The sequence below is a fragment of the Myotis daubentonii genome, chromosome 6, assembly GCF_963259705.1.
Source record: "Myotis daubentonii chromosome 6, mMyoDau2.1, whole genome shotgun sequence".
Classification (NCBI taxonomy): domain Eukaryota; kingdom Metazoa; phylum Chordata; class Mammalia; order Chiroptera; family Vespertilionidae; genus Myotis; species Myotis daubentonii.
This window is the reverse complement of record NC_081845.1, coordinates 25,942,527-25,970,347: the sequence shown is the minus strand read 5'-3', so window position 1 is coordinate 25,970,347 and position 27,821 is coordinate 25,942,527. Positions and strand designations below refer to the sequence as shown.

General features: G+C 41.4%; 1 protein-coding gene across 4 annotated transcripts in view; it reads right to left on the bottom strand.

Moving 5' to 3' along the window:
• ARFGEF3 (ARFGEF family member 3) overlaps nt 1-27,821 on the bottom strand; it is a 126,060-nt gene that overhangs the window by 78,088 nt on the left and 20,151 nt on the right. For all 4 annotated transcript variants that reach the window (XM_059700454.1, XM_059700455.1, XM_059700456.1 and 1 more), the window contains exons 3-4: nt 13,861-13,942; nt 10,848-10,979 (exon numbers count right to left, since the gene is read on the bottom strand). In XM_059700454.1, the coding sequence (XP_059556437.1) occupies nt 10,848-10,979; nt 13,861-13,942 (214 nt within the window). The remainder of the gene's footprint in view (nt 1-10,847; nt 10,980-13,860; nt 13,943-27,821) is intronic.

The window sequence follows — 27,821 nt, the reverse complement described above, 5'->3', positions numbered from 1 at the left end:
AGCACCCGAAAGGCCCTCAGGCTTTCTCATATGATGCTTTCCTACTTTAGCTTTCTGCTACTTTGCACAGCTTCCTTTTCTTGTGTCCCCCTCCCCCTCATGTTTACAGCAGGTGGGTAGGAAGGTATGAGAAAACGGATGGCTGGTGGAGGTGGTGGTCTGAGAAGGTGAGTACTGGTCCACCTGGGCCTTGGTTTTTTAGGTATTCATGACAAAGACTGACAACTGGACATTTATGAAACCTGTTTACCCCACGTACAGTTTCTTACAGGAATGACGACCGACATTCTGCCTTCCTACCTGTGTACATTCATACAAAAGTAGGTTTGAAAAGAAATGTTCAAAAACCCACCCCAGCTCTCTGTGAGCAAGAGCTGCGTTCTGGCGGCAGTGGCTGGAGGCAGTGGGAGCGGTGCCTTTGAGAGTCTTCACGAAGGGTGCTGGTGGCGGGATTTGGTAATCACGAGTCTCTCACGGGAACAGGGGAGGCTCGACTCCCTCTGCCCCAGGGAAGCCAGGGAAGGCACAGGGAGGCCTTGCAGCCGGAGTCTGCAGCAGACAGGCTCCCTGTACCCACCCATTGCTGGTTTTATTCAAAACATCTTTGAAGAAAGGCTTTCCCCACCTGATGCCTAGCCACCAATACCAAAAGACTCACTGAGCCATACGCAAAAGCTAAGCACAACAGACAATAATGAAGGGAAAGTGAAGCACAGTAAGGAAGCCAGCTCCTTAAACTCGCACACAGTCTGTTGTGTTGGCAGCACAGCAGGTTTTAATTACAGCTCTGACAGTGCCTTGGTCCCCCGTGGCTCACAAGATATATAAAGGACACCCGTGTCTAGCAAGGATGATGAGGCAGACAGAACTGACTCACCCAAAAAGTGCTAAGTGGAGAAACAGTTGCTATGCCCAGTGCCTAGCAAGCATTAATTCACCAAATTAAAACACAGAGTGAGTGAAAGGAAACTCAGAGCCACAGCAAATTAATTTAAAGTGTCTGACTTCCACTGCATCGTGAGAGGGCAAAATTTTTAAATTCACATTCTGAGCATGTTGGCCTCGAGAAAAACAGGAACATCTAAATCTCGAGGGCAACTCCATTAAAAATACAGCCCTCACGGGGCCACGAAAGCATACTGACTACATTATCACTGAACAGCAGGAGCTTGAGTGATGGATAGGCAGCGTCTTGCAATCGAGCTGGATGGCACAGCCTCTATAAATGATCTAAGAGGATAGGAAAAAAAGGCTTAAGCCCTGGCTGGTGTGAGTCAGTGGTTACAGCATTGGCCTGTGCACCAAAGGTCATGGATTCAATTCCAGTCAAGGGCACATACCTGGGTTGCAGGTTAATCCCTGGCCCTGGTCTGAAAGCACGTGTGCGGGACACAACCAATCAATGTGTCTCTCTCATATTGATGTCTCTCTCTCTCACGCTCTCTCTCTCTCTCTCTCTCTCTCTCTCTCTCTCTCTCTCTCTCCATCCCTCCTACTCTCCCTTCCTCTCTCTCTAAAAATCAATGATAAAATATCCTTGGGTGAGAATCTAAATAAAGAAAGGCTCAGTCTTCCATGAAAAGGGGAAAAATCATTACAAAGGCTACAAAATTCCCAATCAACTCTGCAATTTAAAATGTGTACAGAAACCCCGGATTAAAAAAAAAAATAGCCTGGAAAGGAGAAAGTAAAGCTGATCTATATTAAGAACTGGCACAAGTGAAAGGATCTGGCAATTCAGAGATGCCAAAGAGAGGCCGAAAAATGCTTCATTTAAGTGAAAAGGTGTTCATGTATAGGAAAGAAACAGCATATAGAGGGCTCGGTACTATCCAAGGTTTCAGGCATCCACCAGGGCCTTGACACTTATCTCCCACATACACATGGTGGTGGGGACTACTGTATATATTAACTCTGAAGGTTAGAAGACATTATAACTGGAGAAGAGAGACTTTGCAGATGAGATGACATATGAGCAAAGCACTGATGCAGGAGAGAAAAGGGAGAGAGATGTGTACCAAGCAGAGGAAATGCCATGAGTAAGGGCATGGAAGTATGAAGGTAGAGGCTAGAGATGATGCTAGAAAGTAGATTGGAACCTTATTGTACTTCAATTTAAATGCCCTATGTTAAATGTTCTGCATGTATTATTTTAGGGTTGGTCAGGCCAAACTAATTGTACTAAGACAAATGGAAAATTGAAGTGATAAAGCAGACACTTAATAAGATGTCAGTGAAGTTAAAGACAGATTGCAGTCATTCCAATGGATATGGACTGACTGGGGTGCATTTGGCAAAGGGTTGCAGGGAATTCCCAACGTAGAAGGCAAACGTCCCTGTATTTAAAACCTGGGTATCACCCTACACTGTTCTCCCCACATACTCCCTCATGTCTGATCAGTCTGCTAAAATCTCTCCTGCTTCCTCCATTCCCAAAGCTTCATATTAGATATTAATAAAGTAACGTATTTTGAAGAACAGTGATATCCCTTGTTCAAAATGCTTAATACAGGCAATACCGCTACAGACGTGACAATCACAGAACTGGCAGAAAATCTAAAAGGCTTTTTTCTACAAATTTATTTGGAGCCGTTTAGATATAACTTAAATCTGTGTGTCCTCTTCACCCCCATCAGATTCATAAGCTACCTAGTGGTAAGGTCTGGCTTTCTGATGCCCACCTGTTTACAGCACCTTGCCTGGCCCTGGGAGGCATGGTGAGTCCTGGCCCAGGCTCAGTCCCTCCTATGCACTGTCCACAGGAGAATCAACCTCCGAGAGTGTCAGTGGTCAGTGAGATTGCGCACCTAGGTGCTTAACCATTACTGGAAAATGTGTAGACAATGTGATAAGACAGCCCAGCTCTATAGAAGAAAACTGTCCTGGGAATCTGAATGTCACATCCAGGTGGTATAAATGGCTAAAGGCAATTTTTGCAATCACGTACTGAAGTGTCAGGTGACCTGGTGAGGGCAACCGGAATTTAGTAAGCCTCCTTTCAGACGTACAGCCATCTGGCAGGACCTCACTCTGGAGAGTGAGAAAACCACCTCTGCTCCCCAGAGGGCATCTCCCATGAGACTTACGGAACATTCTCCCTGCCTGACATCTGTTCTGCTCTGAACCTGTCTTTGACACTTAACATAGTAAATGGTAACTTGCTTAAGATTTATGTTTCAAAGACCTCATTTCTGCTAAAGGACCATTTTCCAGAGACGGCCACTGCATGTCTACTTTATATCTACTTGTGTGCTGCATTCCTCGGGCTCTCCTTCATTTATGCGACAAATATTTATTGAGGTGTTACCAGGGGGCAGATCTAACACGAGATGTTGGGCATACAGTGAACAAAAAAGACACCCTGATCCCCTATCTTGCAGGGCTAACATCTGGTTTTGAAGACAGTCATAAGATAAGGAGTTATAATAAGCTGCTATGAGCATTATGATTGGAAAAATATACTGTATTCTGGGAAAGTTTATCAGGGTCCAACACAGCACACCAGTTGTAATGCTGTTTTTATCTTTTCATGAAAGTCTTAATTTAATATGTTGTAACATATAATTAACAAATTAAACTTGGGGAAATAGTTAAGAAGCAAGTTGATTTGGGGGAGACAACCTACCCAAAGGCACATCGAGGGCATGGGGGCACACTGAATGAGCAAGGAATTCTTCTTTTCCTCTTTCTTAAACTATTAAAATAATTTTTATTTATATATGAGTGCTTCTTGAGGTGATTGTAGTTTCATTTTTCCAAATACCAAATGATATTTGCAAGTCAAACCAAACAAAATAATCTACCAGAGCTCAAAAGGGTATCTAAGAATCAGAGTCCAGCCCACAGAAGGCCCTGTCTTTCCTGGAACAAGGAGAGAGCAGACCTTTGAAATCCAGCCAGGTGCACTTCAGACCCCAGCTCTAGTTCTGGCTGATACCTTAGCTTTGCTACTTAATACATATCTCCTTCTGGTCCCTCACATATATTGGCTGGAAACTTCCTCAAATGGAAAGCAATCCCATAATTCCTTCTTTAGAAACATTCTGGTTCTTTTTTTACTTGGTCAAATTCAGCAGAAACTGAGGCAGAAAATTCAGTGACACGCCCTGAATACTGAGACACTACCTATCTTTCTCTAGGAGGTATACATCATTATCATTTACATTCTACAGCTTAGAACAGTAAGGCACAGATAAATTAAAAACTTTCCTATGTTCACCAAGCATTCTAGCTCCAGAAGCTCTGTTTTTACCACTCTGCTACCGAATATTTTGAAAAGCAGAAAAAGTAACAAGAAATTCTAAAATGACAGAGTGTAATGATTGTTAGGACAATTACATCATGCCATTCTGCTACTCTTGCAGACACACTTGTCCACGTAAAGGTGTCTCAGTTAATTCCTATCTAAACTGTAGGACATTTCTTCTTTCTCATTACGTTTCATTATTTTTCAGAAGCCATATTACTCACACTGACCTTGCAGTTAACTCAAACACAAGTCTAGAAAGTTTTCTTCTTCATCTATCCAATGCCACACATCCAAAGACCAGATCAACTCCTAGGGTTGCCACAAAGCCTCTCCAGAAATATTTAAATGGTTGAAAAAGCAATTCTGCTACCAACAACTGTGTAAGTCCCACCAAGTAACTGAACCATTCCAACTTCAATTTTCCTATAAAAAGAAGGATCTGATGATGTTTGAGGTTACTTCAATTCTAAAGTCCAAATCCATGTTGTTCTTTCTCAGTTTTGAACTCAAACAGATATTTATCTATAATCACAACTTGAGTTTTTTGTTTCCTTTTATCCTGGTGGCCACTGAAAACTATCACATGTGTTTCCTTCTCCTCTCCATTAGTCAATAACTGAAGTAACAAGCAACTAGTAAGCCACACGCCAGATGCTCTGCCAGGCACCAAAGGGACGCAAACAATACTGACAGTATGTAATTAGTTTTCGCTTAGTACCTAGTGAGATTCTGTAGTCATGCCTGAATCGAGAGTTTAGGACTAACTAGTCAGAGCGATCATATCGTGACGTTCCCCCTGAATAGGCCACTGTAGTCCACTAGGTTTCAGCTAACCTCACACCTCTCTGAATGCATTATAATTCTTTTCTGCTGAGGAAAGTGCAGTAAAAAAAAAAAAAAAGGGCAGGAGATGGCAGAGGAGATGTGTCAGCTGCCTCTTGCTGGGGAAAAATAAACCAGACTGTGATTCTCATGTGATAAGTGATTGTGGCAGACTGCCAGTTCTCTCTCAGCACTATCCTCTTCTTTTTGAAGTTTAGAACTCTGGGCACATGCTGCCCAAAATAAAGACTACACTTCCCAGCCTTCCTTACAACCGAGTGTTGTCATGTGACCAAGTCTGGCCAATGGGATGTGAGCAGAAGTGTCCTGCCTATCCTTCCTTCTGCCAGTTGGCTAGAATGTGGACATGATGACTGAGGATGGGGAGCCATCATGGACAATGTGGTGGGGAAACAAAATCCAAGAAACAAACATCTCTGATAATGTGGTTCAGCCAACACTAACCCAAATTTATGCAAGAGAAAAATAAACTTCTGCCTTGTTTCCGAGGAAAAAAATCCTAACTAATACAGTAATTCTTTCTTCACTTTCTCCAATCCCAATCTTCTTGCTTGATTCTTTCTAATACTAGATCTATTTGCTTTAAATATTACCTCTTAAGAGACTTCTCTGTTCTTCTCATCTGCCCACCCTCAGACCTTACTATAAATATACTCTTGCCGAAACTGGTTTGGCTCAGTGGATAGAGCGTCGGCCTGCGGACTGAAAGGTCTCAGGTTCGATTCCAGTCAAGGGCATGTACCTGGGTTGCGGGCACATCCCAGTAGGAGATGTGCAGGAGGCAGCTGATCGATGTTTCTCTCTCATCGATGTTTCTAACTCTCTATCTCTCTCCCTTCCTCTATGTAAAAAATCAATAAAATATATTTAAAAAATAATAATAAATAAAAAAATAAATACACTCTTAGTTTTCCTAGATTGTTCATTCATTGTATTTATCACAGTTTATGTGTATTTATGCATTTCATTGATTTCTTTATCACTGGCCTTCAGACAAAGACTGTTTTTGTTTCATTTCAGTTTCATTTTCATTGCCATGGGATCATCCCCGCCTAGCACAGAGGAAGCAATAGATATTTATTGACAATAGGATTGAAAAAATTGGAGGATCTTCCCCACTCTACTAGGAACTCTAACACATTCCCAGTAAATATAGGAGCCTCTGCATCTCTGCTTGCTTAACAAACACCATGGGTGTAAAGTTTTAAAACACTTAGAATTATTCTCAAATATATTCAAGTGGTATGGCACTTGGAAATGGTGGTGCATAAAAAAAAAAAAAAGAATAGATAATGTGAAAATACCTTTATCTCAAAAAGTAATGCATAAATTACTTAAAGGAAAACCACATTTCTAAGTTTTCAATATTTTCTTCCTTTCCATATATTTTTATTATCTGTCTAATGCAGTCACACTAAGGGGTAGAGAAGCTTGGGGGGGAAATAGTATGAATTTTATCAATGTGTATACAAAGTAGAAAACACTATCTTCAATTTTCGGAGCAGGAAGAGGGAGGGCTGTTGGGGAACCATTTTCTTAGCAAAACCACCTATTTTAGATGCTTCTGCAATAACCAAAGAAATGTGTTTGTAATCATGACAGATCAACCTCTAACAACTGCACATTGAAATTAAACATTTTTCATCAAACACTGGATTGTTCCTTAATACTAGAGATCGCTGCCAATCTTTAACGTGTCTCAATAGACTTAGCTTTAGACTAAGAATGGATTTCTCCTTGTTATGAGAAGGCAAGACAATTTAGTCATTTTTCACCCTCAAACTTGGCTAATGATCATTCCTCCCCTAAGACACTCTAGAACAGGGGTGGGCAAACTTTTTGACTCAAGGGCCACAATGGGTTCTTAAACTGGACCTCAGGGCCGGAACAAAAGCATGGATGGAGTGTTTGTGTGAACTAATATAAATTCAAAGTAAACATCATTACATAAAAGGGTACGGTCTTTTTTTCATTTTTATTCATTTCAAACGGGCCGGATCTGGCCCACGGGCCATAGTTTGCCCACGGCTGCTCTAGAAGACCAAATGCCCAGAGTTAAAAGGCCAAAATATGAGACTCTGCCATTAAAATATTATTGAGAAGGGATGTAGAAATGTTCCTTCCATTTGGCCTCTTTCTTACTCCCAGACCAAGGCATGGACTGCAAAGCTGGTACATAATTTAAAAGTACTCTCTCCTCTCCACTGTAAGACCAGAGTTCCACATGGACAACCTAAAGCTTAGGTCTACCGGTTCTACAGATAGTAAGCTTTTCCCCCATGAATCATTCACCTTTATTTTCTGTAGGCATCTGGTTGGCTTTGGTACAAAATATGAAAACATGTCAATGGGAAATGACATTTTCTTTCCCTTCCCCTAACTTATAATCTCAATTTCTCCTCCCCTCCCCTCCCTTCTTCTCTCCCCTCCTCTGCGCGCAAGCACACACACACTCACACTCAAACAGAACCATCAGCTACTTTGGTGGGAAAATTACTATGATCCTTTCTTCATATTTGAATCTAGCTAATTGAACTAGTAAGTAAATACAATGTTATAATGTCATCGGAGGGTACAGAAAACACACAGGACTTCAAGTCCCTCTAGCTTTGCCCCTTGTTAGTCTGTGACATAACTTTTCTATTCAATCAACTTTAAAATGTCTTACAGATAGAGTAAGAAGGCAATGTAACCCACTCTTTAAGAACACAGGCTTGACCTCAGGCTGAATTACAGTTCAAGTACTGGCTCCATCATTTAACTAGGTGTGTGATCTGAGTTTGAATGTCAAGTACTTAGCAGAGTTTCTGATGCATAATAAACGCTAAATAATCAGCTCCTGTCATTTCTCCTTTGAAAATTGTAAAGCCTTCCACCAATATTCATTTCTATTATCCAAAGATGCACATAAAATAAGATGTCCAATAACAAAACATTCATCAAATGCTTTCTCAGTATTCCATATCATATATTGCCTTATCTACAAAGCTGGCCTGCCCTTCCCAGATTGCATTCTCTCATCTCTGACACGCTTACAGCGGCAGAAGGCCAGCCGTAATTCCCTGTAGTCTTTGAAGACTCAGCCAGTTGTATCAGTAATAACTTCATTAAAGGTTATCCATCAGAAAGAAGGGGGGGAACGTCCCAACAGATCTACTATCTGACACAGCCAAGATATGGAAGCAACCTAGGTGTCCCCTGATAGACAAATGGATCAAGATGTGGTATATACACACACAACAGACTATTACACAGCCAGAAAAAGAGAATGAAATCTTGCCATTTGCAACAACATGGATGGACCCAGAGTGTATTATGCCAAGTGAAATAAATCAGACAAAGACAAATACTGTATAATTTTACTTATATATGGAATCAAAATAAACAAAAAATAAAACAAAATAGAAACAGACTCATAGAAACATAGACCTAACTGATGGTTGCCATAGGGAGTGGGGAAATGGGTGAAAAAGGTGAAAGGGACTATAGTCAATAATATGGTGATTAGATTGCACGGTGACAGATGAGTACTAGGATTAGTGGGGAGATCACCTTGCAGGGTATAAAAATGTCTAATCACTATGTTGTACACCTGAAACTAAGATAACTAACATAGTATTGTGTACCAGCTAGAGTTAAATAAAAAATACATTTTTCCCAATTCTAATGTTGAACTAGTTAAAAATAACAGCATGCAACAAAGCCCTTATCTTTCTAGGCATTTTGGAAATCTACTTGTGAAGAATGGCAGCCCAGATTGTTGTTTTTCTTTTCTGACAATGTCTGATTTCTTTCCAGACATTAATTACAAGTACCACAGTCTATTGTGATGTCATTAAAAAGTCCTTTAAGATGGCTTTCCAGGATTTCCAGGAGAGTTAACATGTGTCAACTCCTGTACTCAGCAAAGCTGGCAGAAGGCACTGCTGAACTGTTATTTTTTAAAGCAAGTACAGTTTTTCAAAACAGGTGTTACTGTGGACATGACCATGAAGCATCCTGCTTCTCCACAGCTCCTACAAAAACAGGTACTTTCTCATTTTAATTTTTAATACATATGTCTGTCCTCTACAAAAAGTTATATGCCTGGGAGAATTTCCAGATAATATGAAGTCTGTGAGGCGTGTCTATCAGTATGACACCAGAGCTCAGCCTCCAGTACTTTGAGACTTAATAGCAGATGAAGGACTCAGCAGACTAGACTTGGAAGTAGTAAAAGCAATTAACACGGCAGCTGGCCTTGCTTCTCCCCCAATAGTGGCCAAGGGGGTAGTAGAGAAGTAAAACAAATCTAGAGGTGGTTATGCTGCGGTTCCTATGATTGCACAACTGACAAACATATGTCATAGGACAGGAAAAACCTGTATATTCCCGAAGCAAAGAGAGTTAAAGACAAATAAGATTCTCAAGGCCATCCAGCTCAGAGTTTCCCAATGTTTACTGTGTAGAGGACTATTCTTAGACCCACCACTAAGATTCTGACTCAGCAGCAGTAGGTAGCTGTAGCAGTAGGTAAAAGTAGGAAGAGTAGTGGTAATATTTAACACTTTGAAAGCACTTGCTTTATGCCAGATACTATGCTGAGTTCTTTACAAATACCATTCTACTTAATCCTCACAACAATCCTATTAGGTAGGTGCTACTATTACCCCCATTTTACAGATGAGAAGATCAAGCTAGAGTGGTTAGGAAATCTGCCCAAGGAAATGAATCTGCTAGGAAATGAATGAGGATTCAAACCTAGCTAGATAGGCTGGCTTTGGAGTCTGAGCTCTTCATTAATCACTACACTAAACCACCCACCACAGGGTAAGGGTGAGTCCCAGGGCATTAAGAAAATGCCATGACTGAAACCAAGCTTTTCTTTTCTGAGCAGAGAAACTGAAGCCCAGAGACGTGAATCTCTTATCCAAGACAAAAATCCCTCAGTGCACTTCCAGGAAGAAATCAACCATTCTATGCCACCAGCTATTCTTAAACATTCTCTAGGGAGAAAACGGGCAGAGACATTATTGAAAGCCAGTCTGTTGGTTCCAGCTGTTACTCTGACCAAGGCGCTCTTCTGGGAAAGATTTCCATCCTTTCCTGCCCAACTCACTCTTCACTCCCAGGATGTGACATACTGCAGAGTCAGTGTAAGGGGCTCCCAACCATGGTGATTTTCAAGGAAGGGAAAAGGGAGAGATGTCAACCGCCACTCCCCCCCACCCCCTCTGCAGATGATAGAGATGATAGCTGGAATGTGGGAGATTAAGGTCACATAATTTGAGCATGGGGAAAAAAGATGTGATTCTAATATGGTTCCAAATTATGGTCTTCTTCCCCTAAAAACTGACTATTCTAAGACCTTAGTGAATGTTGAAACAGCATTAGAACTCTGCTTTGTTTTAACATAGACAGGCAGGCAGGATACCCAGAATGATCGGATCTGTCCCAAGCTAGAACTGCGCACATACATGCTCTCAAAAAGTGATAAATACATTTTCTCACATTTGACATGCATGAGTGGGCCAAAAACCTTACAGATGTACTGAAATCATACCTTTTCACTTAGGTGTCCTTTCTGTTCAATAATCAAGGTTACTCCAGGGGACCATAAGCAAGGATAATAACCATGTATTATTCCAAGCAAAGGGTGAGCTAGCATGACCAATATGCAGAGGCGTTTCCCAGAAAACAGTAAGAGCTGGGGGGCTGGGGAGTCAGAGTTTGTTCCTGTGCCAATGACGCAGACTGGCAGCCACGTCAAACCAACCTTCATCACTTCCACCTGCAGGTCTTCGTGGAGGGACGGTGTCACTTTCACGGCGTTCAGGATCTGATCGAGCAGCTGCTTCTCATCCGAGTCTGTTTCCATGGATACAAACCTCTCCTCTGACAGAAGCTTCTGTAAAGAGGCACAAGGCAGTGATCACAGATAGGCTCGTTCCTGCTGCCTTACCCTGTTGTAGCTTAGTACGTACGGAGGATAATTCTTCTTAGGAGGCATGAAGCTGGAGGCCGTTAGGAAAGAACTCCTGCTCCAGATGCCATTGCAAAGAAAACAACACATCAAACCTTTGGTGAAGTTTTTTGGCAAAGTCTTCTTCCTGCTATTAGATAAATCATTATGTATTTCACCAAGTGAAATTCTAACATGGTGGGCACAAAGGTTATTTGGGTGATGGGGGTGGAGCATGCCTGTGTCAAGGGAAATGAACCCTCATAACAGTCGTGCACACACACACACTCTTTCTGAATGGAGCTTGGTCACAGGAAAGGAGTCCTGTAGACAACAAGTTCCTTTTCTCAGATGTTTACTTTTTCACTTACGACTGTGAACTATCCCCAAGCCCAACTGCCTACAGTTTCTGCTCACTTAGCCTTCCCCAGATTCACACAGATTAGGCTTGTGAAGTATCCGAAATCAGCTGTGACGTCCACCTACGTCTTTTCTCCTCCATACCTTCAATGGCATAGTTTCACAGGTGCTCTCGGGCTTGACATGTGGCCTCCAGTGTGAAGTAGGACCTCATGAGTGGTCTGACATGAAAGGTAAGTGCACCGTAAGGTAAACTGTGGACTAGGGTCAATATGGTGTATCAATGTAGGCTCCTCTTTGGTTAAAAAAAAAAAAGAATCATGAATCATGTTGGTGAGTGGTGTTGACAATGGGAAGGCTATGCATGTGTGGGACAGAGGTACATGGAATTCCCTGAACCTTCCTCACAATTTTATTGTAAATCAAAAACTGCTCTAATAATAAAGCCTTTTAAAAATAAAAAATAAAAAGATGGCAGAAAATAAGGGAAAGAAATGAGGTCTTTGGTGGCACCATTGAGCTGGTGCACCAAACCTAAAACGACCCTTCTCTAGAATTCTAGTTATGTAAAATAATTAAATGTGTTTATTGCCAAACAAACAAACGGTAACTCATAGCTTTAATCACATTCTCAGATCAAATTAGCTGTAAGTCACGGCATATTCTATGCTGACTCACACTTGTGAATGAGAACCCCTAATTCACAAGGACTGGAAGTAAGCTGTTCTCCCCCATTCTGTCCTGGGGCGGTGGGTCTGTGAGACGCAGTTAAGGACTTTCTATTAATCCCTGTTCTATCTGCCCTTGGCCAATTCAGTGTAGAGTCACTGCTGTGAAGAGCTTTTGGCTTCTGATTGTCCAGAGCAATGACTCCCTCTTTTAGCTGAATGCCGATCAGAACAGAACAAAGATGGTGAACTTTCTTCTCAGAACTCTCTGACATGTTTGCCTGTATTATCTCAAAAGAGATTTTTCACTATTATTTAGTGCACGCAGGGCAGCCCAGAGTTAAAGTTAATATACAAACCTCTTATTAACTACAGTGATAAAGACTGGGAAGCCCAAAAATATTGCCTGAAGTTAATCGGAGGTAACAAGGAATGGTAAGAGAAAGCTCCTTGCCCACCAGGTCACTGATGTTATCATAATTAAGTAAACCCTTGAAATCACAGTCCCCTAACTTAGAGTGTTGGAGGGTTAAAAAAATAGTAACTAAATGGAAAATCTATACAATACTTGAGAAAAAACACACATCAGTGGTAGGTTAAAACAACTTTCCATTCATTTTTATGGTTGGCCCAATTACCTGGGAGAAGAGCAAAGATTTAAATAACATTATGGATGATGTTTAAAAATGTCTAATGCTGTTATATAATAAAACATACTTTATCTAATCCAGTGGGGGAGAGAGTAAGAAAAGGTATTAGGGACCTCTTTGAACTTAGAGAGCTAACAATGAAATTGTACATACGGATGTGAAAAGACATCCTACAAATGCTGCTGATCCATGGCCCTGCTGAATAAACCCCCCGTAGGCTTGAACTTCACAGTGCTTGTCACTTAGAAAGCAAACCACTTAAAAAGTCAGTGATTTATATAGCCATCTCTCTTGCACTCTTGCAACGGCTCTATTATGTAATGTGTAAAACACAAATGAACAAGTGCTCAGAGAAGGAAATGTTCTCAAACAATCTAACTTTTCCTATTTTTTTTCTTCTTCTCAATCTTACTCTGAAAACAAAACACATTATCCCATTTGCCAACCTAACTGTAGAGTAGGAAACAAAACAAAATGTGTCAGGTTTACCATCAATTTTCATCCACAGAACCACAGACACTGAGTGTATACAAGATTTGAGTTGATATGGAACCTGGGGTGTCTCTCTTGGGATCCCTTATTCTCCTAAAAGTTGGACATTACATAATATATTTCACTTTTGGCCCTACCCGGTTTTACTCAGTGGATAGAGTGTCAGCCTGCAGACTGAATGATTGTAGGTTCGATTCCGGTCAAGGGCATGTACCTCGGTTGCAGGCTCAATCCCCAGCCCCAGTTGGGGTGTGTGTGGGAGGCAACCAATTGATGTGTTCCTCTCTTTCTGCCTCTCCCCGTCCCTTCTACTTTCTCTAAAAAAAATAACAAATAAAAAAAATCAATGAAAAACATATCCTCTGGAGAGGATTAACAAAAAATAAATTTAAAAAAATTCACTTTTGTGTGGCTTAGCTGAGTCCTCATGAATCAGTGTGTGAGGACAAAGGCTCAATAAGATAATGTTGTATACAAAGAAATGTTGACAGATATTTTTAAAAATCTTGTTATCCTCTCTGGTTATTACCTAGTTCAATCAAAAGTCTGTCTGGGTCTTTAAACAGCTAGTATTTAAAATATTAACTATTTGCTCTTTCCATGCCAATGCGGCCTGTCAATTTCTGTCATCCCCAATGCACTCAGTGCGAGCCATACCTGTATTCCTGCCAAGGCATGTTGGGCCAGCTTCACATTCTTGGATTCCAAAGCCAACTGGAGAGGCAGGAGGCATTTCTCCCTGGCAAACACACAAATAAGGACATGTGAGCCCAGCAAAGTTGGCAGTCAAGTGTTAGGAGCCTTATGGACACCCCCATCCCTCAAATGCTGCCACACACACATACAAAAACTATAACCAACCATGAAAATGCACATGGGCTTAAAAAAAAACAAAACAAAACAGGACAAAATGCTGTACAGCAATTATAGCATAGCAGCAGCTTGCCTTCCTAGCATGGCTCCAGGAAGAGCAAACACAAGGACTCTCAAACAACTGTTTTGGTGCATCAATATTACCTGATGGGGCTCTCACTAGTCCATGAACAGGCCTTGCTCTTTCCCAAATAGCTTGTACCAGTACACCTGGGATGAACAACTCTAGAAAGCACCATTGATACAGATTTCTATGACTTGCTCATTCTTCTCCCTCACCCAGGAAGTGACTGCACCACCACCATTAACTTGCTTCATCAATATAAATTAAAATTCTATTAATTTTTCAATTTCTCTCCCAAGTCAGTAATCATTTGTAATTTTTAAAATTTTCTCTTTAGTCTCTGGTAAGGGGTATATATGAATTTTCTGATGGGTTCTTAACAAACACATTTCTAAGACAGAAATACAAATTAATCATCAGTAGCCTTGACCAATGAGAAGTACCTGGTGTCATGGAAGAAACAAACAAAATACATGAAGAGCTACTTGGATATTTTAAAGCTTAAAAAAAGATAATTGGCCCTGGCTGGGTGCCTCAGTTGGCTGGAGCATTGTCCCGAATACCAAAAAGTTTGTGGGTTAGATTCCCAGTCAGAGCACATTCCTAGGTTGCTGGTTCAGTCCCCAGTCAGGGCATATAAAGAAGTCAACCAATCGATGCTTCTCTCTCACATACATGTTTCTTTTTCTCTCTCCTTCCCCTCTCTCTAAAAGCAATAAAAACATATCCTCGGGGGAGGATTAAAAAGAATAAGTAACTGGACACTAAAACATGCCAGCAACAAACCAAAAGGACTACAAAGAGAAACACATCTGCTGGAAGCAATCATTCTAAATAATTAAACAACAGACCAAGAATTTTAATCAACCCGGTATTTCCCCATAGAGTTACACTGGCACAACAAATGAAACATGACTTAATTCCACCAGGTTCTTCTATCCCCACTTAAAACAGAGCAGGCCCATTATTATGCTTTCTATTTTCACCATAGACTGAAAGGGTCATTGACTTTACAGTGTGACAGCCACAGGGTAAGACCACATGATTTCATCTGTGGAGAAATAAGGGCCACTGTTGTTGAACACAATGAGACAGAAGTTAATTATAGCTCTGATTCCTTCCTGTCCACTCTGCAGCTCTGCTGCTTTTCCACGGAATCCTCCGTCGGCAGCTCCATGACACATAAAGTGAGCGTCACAGGCACTCCCTACTGCTGGTCACAAAGACAGAACAAAAACAGGCTCCATCATGAAGAGCATTCACCCTCCTAATCCTTCTCCCCTCCCCCCTCACTAACTGGATGTTACAATACCCATTTTTTTTAAAATATATTTTATTGATTCCTTACAGAGAGAAAGGGAGAGAGATAGAGAGTTAGAAACATCGATGAGAGAGAAACATCGATCAGCCGCCTCCTGCACATCTCCCACTGGGGATATGCCCGCAACCCAGGTACATGCCCCTGACCGGAATCGAACCCGGGACCTTTCAGTCCGAAGGCCGACGCTCTATCCACTGAGCCAAACCGGTCTTGGCACAATACTCATTTTTATGTGACCACTGATTAGATACATGCTTTGACAGATGGATAAATTACCCAATGGTGTTATTTCCAGTTGGGTGGCTAACATGTGTCTCTGTTATTGTTATCGTCAGCTTGTAACACTGCTATGTAGTCAGTTAAAGCAGAATAGCTGATTTTTCCAATTTTGTTTCTTTTATGTAATCATAACCAGTTTATAAGCTTGGAAAAATTAATTGGAAGGGTGAAGTCGAGTGAGAAGAAGAAATAATGCGCAGATGGAATACTAACAGAAGAACTATAGAACTTCGTCTGTAACCCCTTGAAACAGTAAAAATTTCCATCAGAATTAATTCACTGTGAAATAACTTTCATCTCAAATTTAGAGTCAGACCTGCCAGTGAGGGCACAGTGCCAGCGAGCAAGCGTGCAGGTCCAAAGCTCTCACAGTCTCAAGGGAGCAGGAAGGTCTATGCTGGGTGGCTCTGTGCTGAAAATGCACAAATATTACCTTTACTCATCAAGGACACCAAACAAGAGTAGAAGCCACACCCAGCAGCAACAAGGACACTCCCGGGAATGCTGACCCTGCCGACCCTTGGGAAGCAGCATGATGTCTGCATATAAACAGGTGCTTACCCGTGTTGCTCTGCCATCTGCAGAATTAGTCCTTGAAATCCTCGTCCACGGTCTCACCTTCTTATTCACCCATCCACAGGATTGACACTGCAGACCTGAGCCAGGTTGTGGACAATCGCCAGGACTGCCAGGTTGCACCATGATTCCAGGGGGCATCACCGAATTGCTCCCCATGCCAGTCACAGTCACTGGGCAGGACTGGAAGATGTAACTGGTTCAGCTAGGCTTTGGCTGAGTTAAAAGGTAGCAGTGTTGCCGAAACCGGTTTGGCTCAGTGGATAGAGCATCGGCCTGCGGACTGAAAGGTCCCAGGTTCGATTCCGGTCAAGGGCATGTGCCTGGGTTGTGGGCACATCCCCAGTGGGAGATGTGCAGGAGGCGGCTGATCGATGTTTCTCTCTCATCGATGTTTCTGACTCTCTCTATCTCTCTCCCTTCCTCTCTGTAAAAAATCAATAAAATATATTTTAAAAAAAAAAAGGTAGCAGTGTTTAGTGGGAAGCAGTGTTTAGTGGGAAGCAGTGTTTAGAAGGGCTGTGGAATCACACAGACCTGGAGTCAAACCCTAACCATGTATACAAATTGTGTAATCCCAGTCACATTGTTAAACTCTGTTGGTCTTAGCTTTTCAATACATAAAAAGGGCATCTTAAGACCAATCCTGCAGAGTTATGGTAAGGAGTACAGATATTATATATCCAGGGTTGGCAAACTTTTCCCAAAAAGATGCAGATAATAAATATTTTAGGCTTTGCAGTCCATTTGGTTTCTGTCCTAACTACCCTACTCTGCCACAGCACAAAAGCAATCATAACTGATACATAAATCAATGAACGTGTCTGTGTTTCAACAAAATTTTATTTATAAGAATAGACAACAGACCAGATTTGGGCTACTGGATTTGCTCAGCCCTGATACAGACAAAGGTCCAGCAGAGATGATAACTTTCAGCACAAGAAGAAGCAGATCTACTCTTGCCATAATATTCAGAAAGATTGTGCAAAGGACATGGGGCTAACTGTTCTGGGAGGGTTGTCTTAGCAAAACCAATCATCGCATCAAGATCCCTCTTAGAAAATAAGTGCTTTGAGGAAGCAGTCTGAGAGATTTAATCTGGGCACTAAACCAAGGCACTTGCTCCACCCACCCAACCAGCCATTCAACCAACACTTGAGTGCCTACTGTGTGCAAAACATGATGGGTACTCAGGAAGATCTGGCAAGGAATAAGGCAGAACAGATAGTTTCTTTCATTTTATTCATGAGATGAAAGAGAGAAAAAAGAAAATTAACATTTATCATTTCTCTACTTAGTCTACCTGTCACTATAATCTTTTTAAATTTTAAATTTTAAATTCTTTATTGTTTAAAGTATTACATAAGTCTCCTTTTCCCCCCATTTCCTCTCCCCAGCCCAGGACATGCCCTCACCCCCCTACTGTCTGTGTCCATTGGTTATACTCATCTGCATGCATACAAGTCCTTTGGTTGATCTCTTACCGCCCCACCTACCCTTGCCTCCCCTGCCTTCCCTCTTAGATTGGACAGTCTGTTCAATGCTTCTATGACTCTGGCTCTATTTTTGTTCATCCGTTTATGTTGTTTATTATATTCCACACATGAGTGAGATAATGTGATGTTTATCTTTCTCCGACTGGCTTATTTTGCTTAGCATAAAGCTATAGGCATTCTGAATCTTGTTTTACAGTTCAGAAAATGGAGGTCAGAAAGGTTTCACAGCCTCTCTGGTCACATCAAGGCCACACAGCTAAAATCCATTGGAAACAATTCAAACCCAAATCCATCTGACACCCAAGACCAAATTCCTTCCAATACTCTTTGGTCTCAAAAGATCAGAGCAAAGCTAGAACATACCTGTTTCTTAAACTTTTTTGGATCATAAACACACAAAAATCTGGCAAAAGACCATTTTCCTAGGAAATAATTTCAGGGGATTCACATCTTCCTACCCCCCCACTCCCCCAAACTCCCAACTCCACATCGATCCTATGTTAATATCCCCTGCTCTCAGGGCATAGGCCCCTGCCCAAGTTGGCAGAATCTTCAGTGTCTGCCTCAGAAAAGGTGGCCCTGTCCCCTGAGCTTGGGGGTCTGGTAGGATGGGCATAGCTTTGTGTGAGTGCCTATGTGGTGTAGGAGGCGAGAGGGATGCTCACTCTCCTCGGGATCCAAGGCCTCTCAACCCTCAGACCCAGCAGTCCCAGATCAGCGTCACACGCCTCAGATCCCGACTCCGACAGGAAAGGAATGAAGCTCACAGGGCACAACTGATCTTGCTGCAGGCTCTGTGACACCATAAAAACCCTGCTGCCTGCTTTCTGGGAGGTGATTTTAATAGAAAAGAATAGCAGGGCCTGGTAACTGGGTCTCAGCATGAAATGTATAATGAAGATGCAACGTGGTACACACTCAGTGCCCTCTGCACATACTGTATAAGAATAAACCATTTTTTGATCTTTCTAGATGCTGCCTCATTGGGAACAGGGGATACCAAAAACCAATATTCAATTACATTAAGCGACTGTTTCTTATGCACAGGCATGTGCAAATCCACTCGTGCCTAATTAAATAAAGGCAGAGGCCCCAGGTTTCGTGTCCTGACATGCTGCTATGTCTTAAAGCAGAATAATTGGCAGGGCTGCATATGCACGAGGGAGACATCATCCTGAGACTCGGTGTCTGGTCACGTCAAGGAGACGGAGCCGATTTCCTGAAGTGCATTATCACGGTTCACAGACCAGCTTTATTGGGCTGGAAGGTAACAATGGACAAAGGGAAATTAAAATAGATGAACAGGGGAAACGTTAGGCTTTATCAAAAATTACCTATTCAATACGTGCACAAGCATGAACCTCAAGTAAAACCAAATGCATTCCCGAATGTTAGGCTGACTCCCCTTTGACGCACCTCATAGGAAGGAGCCCGAAGGCACCTTAGATTTCTAAGGTCTGCTTCCACTCTCCAATTCTAGGATTCTACCATCTAAGCCATTTATTCAGTAACTGGATTCCTTTACATCATAACCATGGCTCTGGTTGAAAACCCGTGGCTTCTATGTGCAAAGTACCATGTCCATACTTACTGTTCTATTGAACTATAACTTTTGAAAGTAGAGATTTGTTAACAAAGCAAAGAGATTGCCTGTCCAAGGTCACATGTTTGTAAATGACGGAGCTGTGATTTAAACTTAGACCACCTGTCTTCAAAACCCATGATCTTAGGCCTCTACCACAATATCTGTTACCACCAGACAGCTCCCCCCGCCTGCTGTCCCCAGGCCTATGGCACACTGCATTAAAAAACAGCAATCCCAAGTGAAGTGCCCCATAGTGAATAGAGTCAATGATATTGTAGTAACTATGTAATTATGCCAGATGGGTATATAAATGTTTAATCACTATGTCATACACCTGAAACTACTAAAATATTGTATGTCGACTGTAATTGAAAAATAAATTTTAAAAATAAGTAAATAAAACAGCAACCCAAATGTCCACCGGGTAAAAAGATTGGGGACCGGCATCAAACAAGTCATGTAAATGATCTTATTTTGAGTGGTCCTTCATGAAGCAATGCATTACCTTTGACAGCTGGTATGCAGCTGGGAACGTATAGGCAGTTTAGCAGGTGGGAAAAATGTGGCTCTGGAGACAGCTGCTGGGCTCAAGCTACAGCCATCACTGTTCCTGGTAGTCACGACCGTTCCTAATTTGAATACAGGAGGTTTTTGCCCCCTTGTTGTGACACTGCTGATGTTATGCATGCTTCTGAATACTGACGCTTTAAACAGTTTGTATTAACATTGATGGATTTTCATTGACTAAGCTTTCCCAGAGCCATCCCAGAGTCCCAGTGATTGGAACTGAATTGGTTCCTTAGTTGATTTTCTCTGCAGTACAGTTAAAATATTTTCATTTCATTTCTATTTTCATAAAAATATTTTTATCAGTGTCAAGTCTTTTCTATTTCATAACAAAGATTAGAGTCATCCTTCAGGAACTGTTTTAGACCCTAGAGATACAGCTGTGAACATAATATCCCTATTCTCCTTCAGGCCTTCAAGATTTCTATTGCAATTATTAAGTTGAGCAAATGAAACTGCCATATTTGTAGATTGAAAAGGGTTGCCTATCAGCAATTTTATATGATTCAATCTATTAAAAAGAATCCTAAATAATATAATGCAGTTATGCTCATATTTTCCCTCAAGATATAAACTTTTATTATCTATTATTTTATTATAAAATGCATGTATATACATTAAAAAGTCCAAACAGTACAAAGGGACATACAGCAATGAAAATCAATTAGGGAACGATTTAAGAAAGAGCTGGGTTGAATGTTGATGATGGGTATTTGCAGACAATGGCATGACAGAGCTCTTCTTTTTTATACTTCCTATTTGTATCAATTTTTATATAATAACTCTAGAGAATATCAGCATAATCTGAAGAAAATATATTTTAAAGCTACAAAGCCATTGGCTCCTCACAAAAATAGTCATCAATTGTGTTTCCTTCTGCTCAGCTCAAAAAGATGAGTGAATTTGCATGCCTACAGACAAAATATTTAATATGAAACTCATTTTCTTCCATTTCTTGCTGGTACTTACGTTGACAATCTGTGTATTCCTCATAGCTATTATACCTGCTGTTCTTTTCCATAAAGAAAACCAACCTTCAATTACATTATGAACTTCACTATTCTAATAGATTTTTTTTGTAACAAATGGACAACTACTGGCAAGTAAGTTTACCAATCATCTTGAAAAATTTTAAATACTATCTAGATGTTCTTTTCTATTTGAAAATAAGGTGTGAAAAATAGAAAGTAACAAATACAAAAATATTTTATTACATTATTACAGGAGAATGGTTTTTCTATTTTAAAGTTTTCACCTAATATTCTTGCAATATTAAAAAATGCAAAATACTATTAGTCAAGAAAATAATTTATAAAGAGTAAATTTTTACTCATTTTGAAAACTTTTTCCAGATTTACTGAGTTATAATTGACATATAGCATTGTATAAGTTCAAAGTGTACAACGTGATGATTTCATATATGCAATATTGCAAAATGAGTACCATAATAAGCTTAGTCAATATCTATCATCTCAGTTATATTTTTTCTTGTGATGAGAATTTTTAAGATCAACTCTCTTAGTAACTTTCAAACATACAATATAATATTAAGCGTAGTCACTAGGTTGTACATCCCCAGAACTTATTTATCTTTGAAAAAAATTAAAGATGGGCCCCTTCATCACAAGAAGCTTAAAGGGGAAGGGAAAGGCATCCAGGAAAATTAACCAAAGTAATAAAAAAATTTTAAACTTCCATCTGTCTTGTGTTCTCCTCCAAAACAATGCAGCACATGAAAGCCAGTAGAATAACCCCCACTTCTCTCAGAATAAATTTGCTTCCGTCTGAACAGCAAACTCAGATATAAAATGTGCCGGTCCACAGATCCCAGAAAATATAAGAGTCTGTATCCTTCTCTCTTTTATTGACTTTTTATTTACAGCAATAAAGCATCAAGCATTAAATTGTCAAATTTAGCCCAAGATATAAAAGCTAAGCATCAGGCTAGTCTGAATACATGGACAGGTCCCCCTAAAGCCTAATCCTCAGTGCTGAGATAAACTGTACTGTTCAAGGCTAACAATCATTCATCAGACACATGCTCATGTCCTCTCTCCTTACACATCATCCATCTTTACAAACACCACCCTCCTTCATGCTTCTGCTTGACCCTACTAGCATTTTTAGAACCCCTCCTGGTAGGGTTAGAGCCTCCCCACCCCCATAACACAGGATACAGTGGTTGGTTATGCAGGTGATTAGGAATATTGATAAATAACTGTGGAGGAAAATTTATTAACCCTCCTTGGTTCACAATCAACTGAGAATGAATGTCCTTGTGAAATCCTCTACTAAACAAGCAAACTACCCTACTAGTATTCCAAGGGCTTACTAAACTTAAAAACCAAGACCACCCCTTCAAAGAGGAGATCTCCAGGATTTTATGCCAATTTCTGACCAACTTTGGTAGAATCATAACTGTTAATGAGGAAGATGTTAACATTCGTTTCTTTTTCTTATGGTACATTAATTTGATGAGATTTTTTAATGGTCCTTAAAATGTCTTTTAAAAACTTTTAATGAAAAAAAAATTATATCATAGTAAGTGAAATTAAGAAGTTACAAAATGTTAATACCATGTGACCTAATTTTCATACACTCAGAAGAAAAGAAACCAAATATTAAGATTTATTATCTCCAGGTGATCTGACTTTTACAGCCAACTTTAGGAGATAGAGTTCAGACATTTCTGAGTTAGTGCTGGGCCTTACCCGCTTTCGGTCTCAATCTCCTCATCTACAAAGTAAGGATGTAATGACACCAACCACATAGTTCAAGGAACATGGCATTGTCAACAATTACATTTTCTAGGCTTTTTAATTTTCTTCAGAAAGAACGTACTCACTTCACAATGTAAAACATTACTTTGCTTCTCAGAGGGTTATCATTTGTGTATTTTCTTATTTTTCTCTTATTTTCTGAATAATTTTTAAAACTTGTATATCATAGGCCAAATTATACTTTTCAGATCTCTATCTTTCAGCACTCACAAAAATTAACCTGAGATGGATTAAAGACTTAAACATAAGACCTGACACTATAAAACTCCTAGAAGAAAGCATAGGGAAAGCTCCCTGATATTGGCCTTGTGATGATTTTTTAAATATGACAACAAAGCACAGGCAACAAAAGCAAAAATAAACAAGCTGGGACTGTATCAAACTAAAAAGGCTGGCACAACAGAATACAACAAAATGAAAAAGCAACCTACCAAATGGGAGGAATTATTTTCAAACCTTACGTCTGATAGAGGTTAATATACAAAATATAGGGTGCCTCCCCCCAAAATGTATACAAACACTTTGAGTAATTATAAAGGCAGTGTTTATTAAAAATACATTTCATTTTCAAAACTAGCTACCAGCTGTTAAAGTATGCATACATTTTTGGGGTATACACTGTAAATAAGGAACTCATAAAACTCCATAGCAAAAAACACACAAATAATCTAATAAAAAATGGGCAAAGGCCCTGAATAGATATTTTTCCAAAGAAGATATCCAAATGGCCAATGGGTACATTAAAAAAAGGTGTTCAACATCACTAATCATTGTGAAAATGCAAATAAAAACTACAACGAGATATCACCTCACATCTGTTTGGGTGGCTATTTTCAAAACACTAAAGGCCCGGTGCACAAAAATTTGTGCACTCGGGGGGGGGGGGGGTCCCTCAGCCTGGCCTATGCCCTCTCACAGTGTGGGACCCTTCGGGGGATGACCACCTGCTGGCTTAGGCTTGCTCCCCGGGGGATTGGGCCTAAGCTGGCAATCAGACATCCCTCTGGCAGCCTGGGAGCCCTCGGGGGATGTCCACTTGCCAGAGGGGAACAGGCCTAAGCTGCAGTTGGACATCCTTAGCGCTGCTGAAGTGGAAGAGGCTCCCACCACCACCACTGTACCGTGGGAGTGCACTGACCACCATGGGGCAGCTCCTGCATTGAGCGTCTGCCCCCTGGTGGTCAGTGTGTGTCATAGTGACCAGTCATTCCCAGTCGTTCTGCTGTTAGGGTCAGTTTGCATATTATCCTTTTATTATATAGGATAGAGGCCTGGCGCATGGCTGGGGGTTGGCTGGTTTGCCCTGAAGGGTGTCCCGGATCAGAGTGGGGGTCCCACTGGCCAGCCTGGGTGAGGGGCTGATGGGTGTTTGCAGGTTGGTCACACCCCCTTCAGGGTGGGGGTCCCCACTGGGGTGCCTGGCCAGCCTGGGCAAGGGGCTGATGGCCGTTTGCAGCTGGTCACACCCCGTTCAGGGTGGGGGTCCCCACTGGGGTGCCTGGCCAGCCTGGGTGAGGGGCTGATGGCCGTTTGCAGCTGGTCACACCCCGTTCAGGGTGGGGGTCCCCACTGGGGTGCCTGGCCAGCCTGGGTGAGGGGCTGATGGCTGTTTGTAGGCTGGTAAAGCCCCCCCCAAGTGGGGACACTCACCCCATGGAGGTTTGGCCAGCCTGGGTGAGGGGCTGATGGCTGTTTTCAGGCTGGCCACACCCCCTTTAGGGTGGGGGTCCCCACTGGGGTGTCTGGCCAGTCTGGGTGAGGGGCTGAGGGCTGTTTTCAGGCTGGCCAAACGCCCCCCTCCCCCCCCCCCCCCCCCCAGCGACAGAAGCTCCCAGCCTCTCCTTTTTTTCTTTATATTCTGGGATTTATTTATTTTCTATAATTGAAACTTTGTAGCATTGAGAGGAGTTCAGAGCTGGCCAGGGAGGGCGGGAGAGAAGCTTGGCTTCCTCCATCGCCAGGGGCAACCAAGCCTCCTGCTTGCTCCAGCTCCGTGGCTGCCAGCCGCCATTTTGGTTGGGTTAATTTGCATATAGTCATTCTGATTGGTTGGTGGGCATGGCTTAAGGCATAGCGAAGGTATGGTCAATTTGCATGTTTGTCTTTTATTAGTGTAGATGAGAGAAGTTTTGGCAAGGATGTAGATAAGAGGGAACCCTTGTGCACTGTTGGTGGGAATGTAAATTGGCATAGTCATGAAAAACAGTATAGAGGTTCCTCAAATAATTAAATATAGCAATCCCATTTCTGGGTATATACACAAAAGAAACAAAATCAGTATCTCAAAAAATATCTATATTCCCATGTTTATCACAGCATTATTTACAATAGCCAAGTTATGGAAACAAACTAAGTGCCCATTGAAAGATGAATGGGCAAAGAAGATGTGATATCTATCTATCTATCTATCTATCTATCTATCTATCTATCTATCTATCTATCATCTCCCCTAGTTGATAGGTAGATTTACAATGCAATATTATTCAGCCATCACTTGCAACAACATCGAGGAACTCAGAAAACATTATGCTAAATGAAATAAGCCAGAGGCAGAAAGACAAGACTGCATAATCTCACTCATATGTGGAATCTAAAAAAGTAAAAAACATAGAAAGAGAGAGTAGAATAATGGTTGCCAGAGGCCGGTAACTCTTAGTACAACCTTTCAGTTATCAGAATAAGTCATGGGAATGCATTTTATAGCATGGTGACTACAGTTAATAATACTGTATTGTATACTTAAAATTTGCTAAGGGAATAGATCGTAAGTGTTCTCACCACACATGAAAAAAATCTATGTGAGTTAAGTTACTGGTGGAAATCATTTTACAATGTATATATCAAATCATCACACTGTAAACCTTAAATATATACAATTTTCTTTGTCAATTATAACTCAATAAGCCTGAGGGAGAGAAGAACCCTGTTTATAGTCAAGTTTCAGTATCTGATCTGTCCTCTGTCAAGAACTCAGCAATTCTTTCTCCAGGGGCATCGAAAATCACTTTCAGGCATCCATGTATAGAGATCACTCCCCTTAAGCAATTCATTTTGGCAGTATGCATCAGATAGACAACAATGATGTAAAATTTTATTTCCCCATAAACAGCAACTTTTCCCAGCAGAAATACATTTGTGGTGTTTCAATGACTGAGTATCCCAATAGATTCTGCACTCGAAGCACATTTTAAAAACACGCCTTGGGTGAAAGCCAAAAAGGTTGCTTCGTTCCTTATGTGCTGTCTGCTTTAAACATATTACAGGATCTGGATTTCTCTCTGCCAGCCTAAAGAGTCAGATGAATAAGATCTACATTAATCTGCTACTCAATCGCCTCAGGTCTGGTACTATCTGGTGTGAAGAGAAGACTGTTTCTCAGGAGAAGTTGAGTTTGGAAGGTTGGATTCGTGACTGAGCACTAGTTACCCTTCAGCCTGTTTTAAACTGCCTCAGAACCCAGTCACCCTGCAGGCAGTTGTACTTGTCACAATACATCAGCAACAGGCTGCTTTATGCCACTGGAGGTAATATCAAATCCATACATAAAACCACATGGCACTCCTAAATGAAACATGGGCTGGAAAACAATATGCCCAGTGTTTTTTATGCACCAAAGAGAAAAAACAGTTGAGGACTATTCTCTTACACACTTCGTGGAATGATTAAAGACTAAAAGATGGTAAAATTCAGACAGTAAAAGCTGCCTGACAACAATCCAGTCCAGGGCATGAAATGGGACAGCAAAGGCCTGAGAGATTCGACCAGAAGGGCAGATCCTCCGCCTCATGGGTGTTATCATAAATCGGCCCGATGTTATTATTCTCTGCATTCATATCCATCCGAGACTACAAAAAGCAAATGCACCCAGCCAGCGTAGCTCAGTGGTTGAGCATTGACCTATGAACCAGGAAGTCATGGTTCAATTCCAGGTCAAGGCACATGCCCAGGTTGCAGGCTTGATCCCTAGTGTGGGACCTGCAGGAGGCAGCCAATCAATGATTCTCTCTCATGACTGATGTTTCTACCTCTCTCTCTTCTCTCTAATATATGGCTAATATGCTAAGTGTCCAACCGTCCGACCGGTTGCTATGACATGCACTGACCACCAGGGGGCAGACACTCAATGCAGGAATTGTGATGCGCACTGGCCATTTACAGAAAAACAGCACCACCGACCTGGCGCCCACAAAGCAACACTTGGCTTCCCCCAAGTGGGACACAGGCCCTGCCACCACCCCAGGACAACACCTCACCCAATGGCAGCCAACACTGCCGAGATCCCACTGTGCAAAATGCGGCCCACAGCCCAGCCCAGAAACGGTTGCTGTGGGCACCAGGTAATGAATTCACGTGGCAACACCCGGCTTCCTCTCCCTAGAGACTAGCCTCCTTGCAGTTCGTGAATCTGAGGCCCCGGAGGACCGGGGAACATGATTTGCTCTATAGCCAGGTGGAAACATTTTACACTTTAACCAAATGTCTGTGAAACGTTTTCAGGCCTTATCTCATTTGATCCTCACAGAAGTCCTGGAGTGGGTAGATAGGAGACTTGCTGGAATCCTATTTTCATTAGCCAGAAAATGGAGATTTAGAAAACTTAGAAACTTGACCCAACTAAAAAGAAGTAAGAAATGGTGGACTTTGAAAATGACTTCAGGTTTTCTCACTGCGCAGAACATAGTCAAACACTGCTGCAGTTAAATATTTTACCTTTGTTCTCCCTGCCTAACCTACAATAATAATCTGCTTCATGTTGATATTTACTGCTGTGTTACTGACAATTACCTGAAAGAGAAGTTGGGGTGCTTCACTGGGCTGGAAAAAGGTTAGCTAAATCAGGAAGCAGGTCTAATTAAGCAAGTTTATCTATATATATAAAGCTCTCTCTGGCGCCAATCACATGCATGTGTTTCAATCTGTCATTGTCGATCGTGAATTTGGCACTTCTATTATAGAGAAAGGGCAAATAGCGATATTAAAATATTTCTTCTAATTAATTTCCTTTCAATGTGCACGAATTTGTGCACTGGACCACTAGAGAGAGTGTGTGTGTGTGTGTGTGTGTGTGTGTGTATGA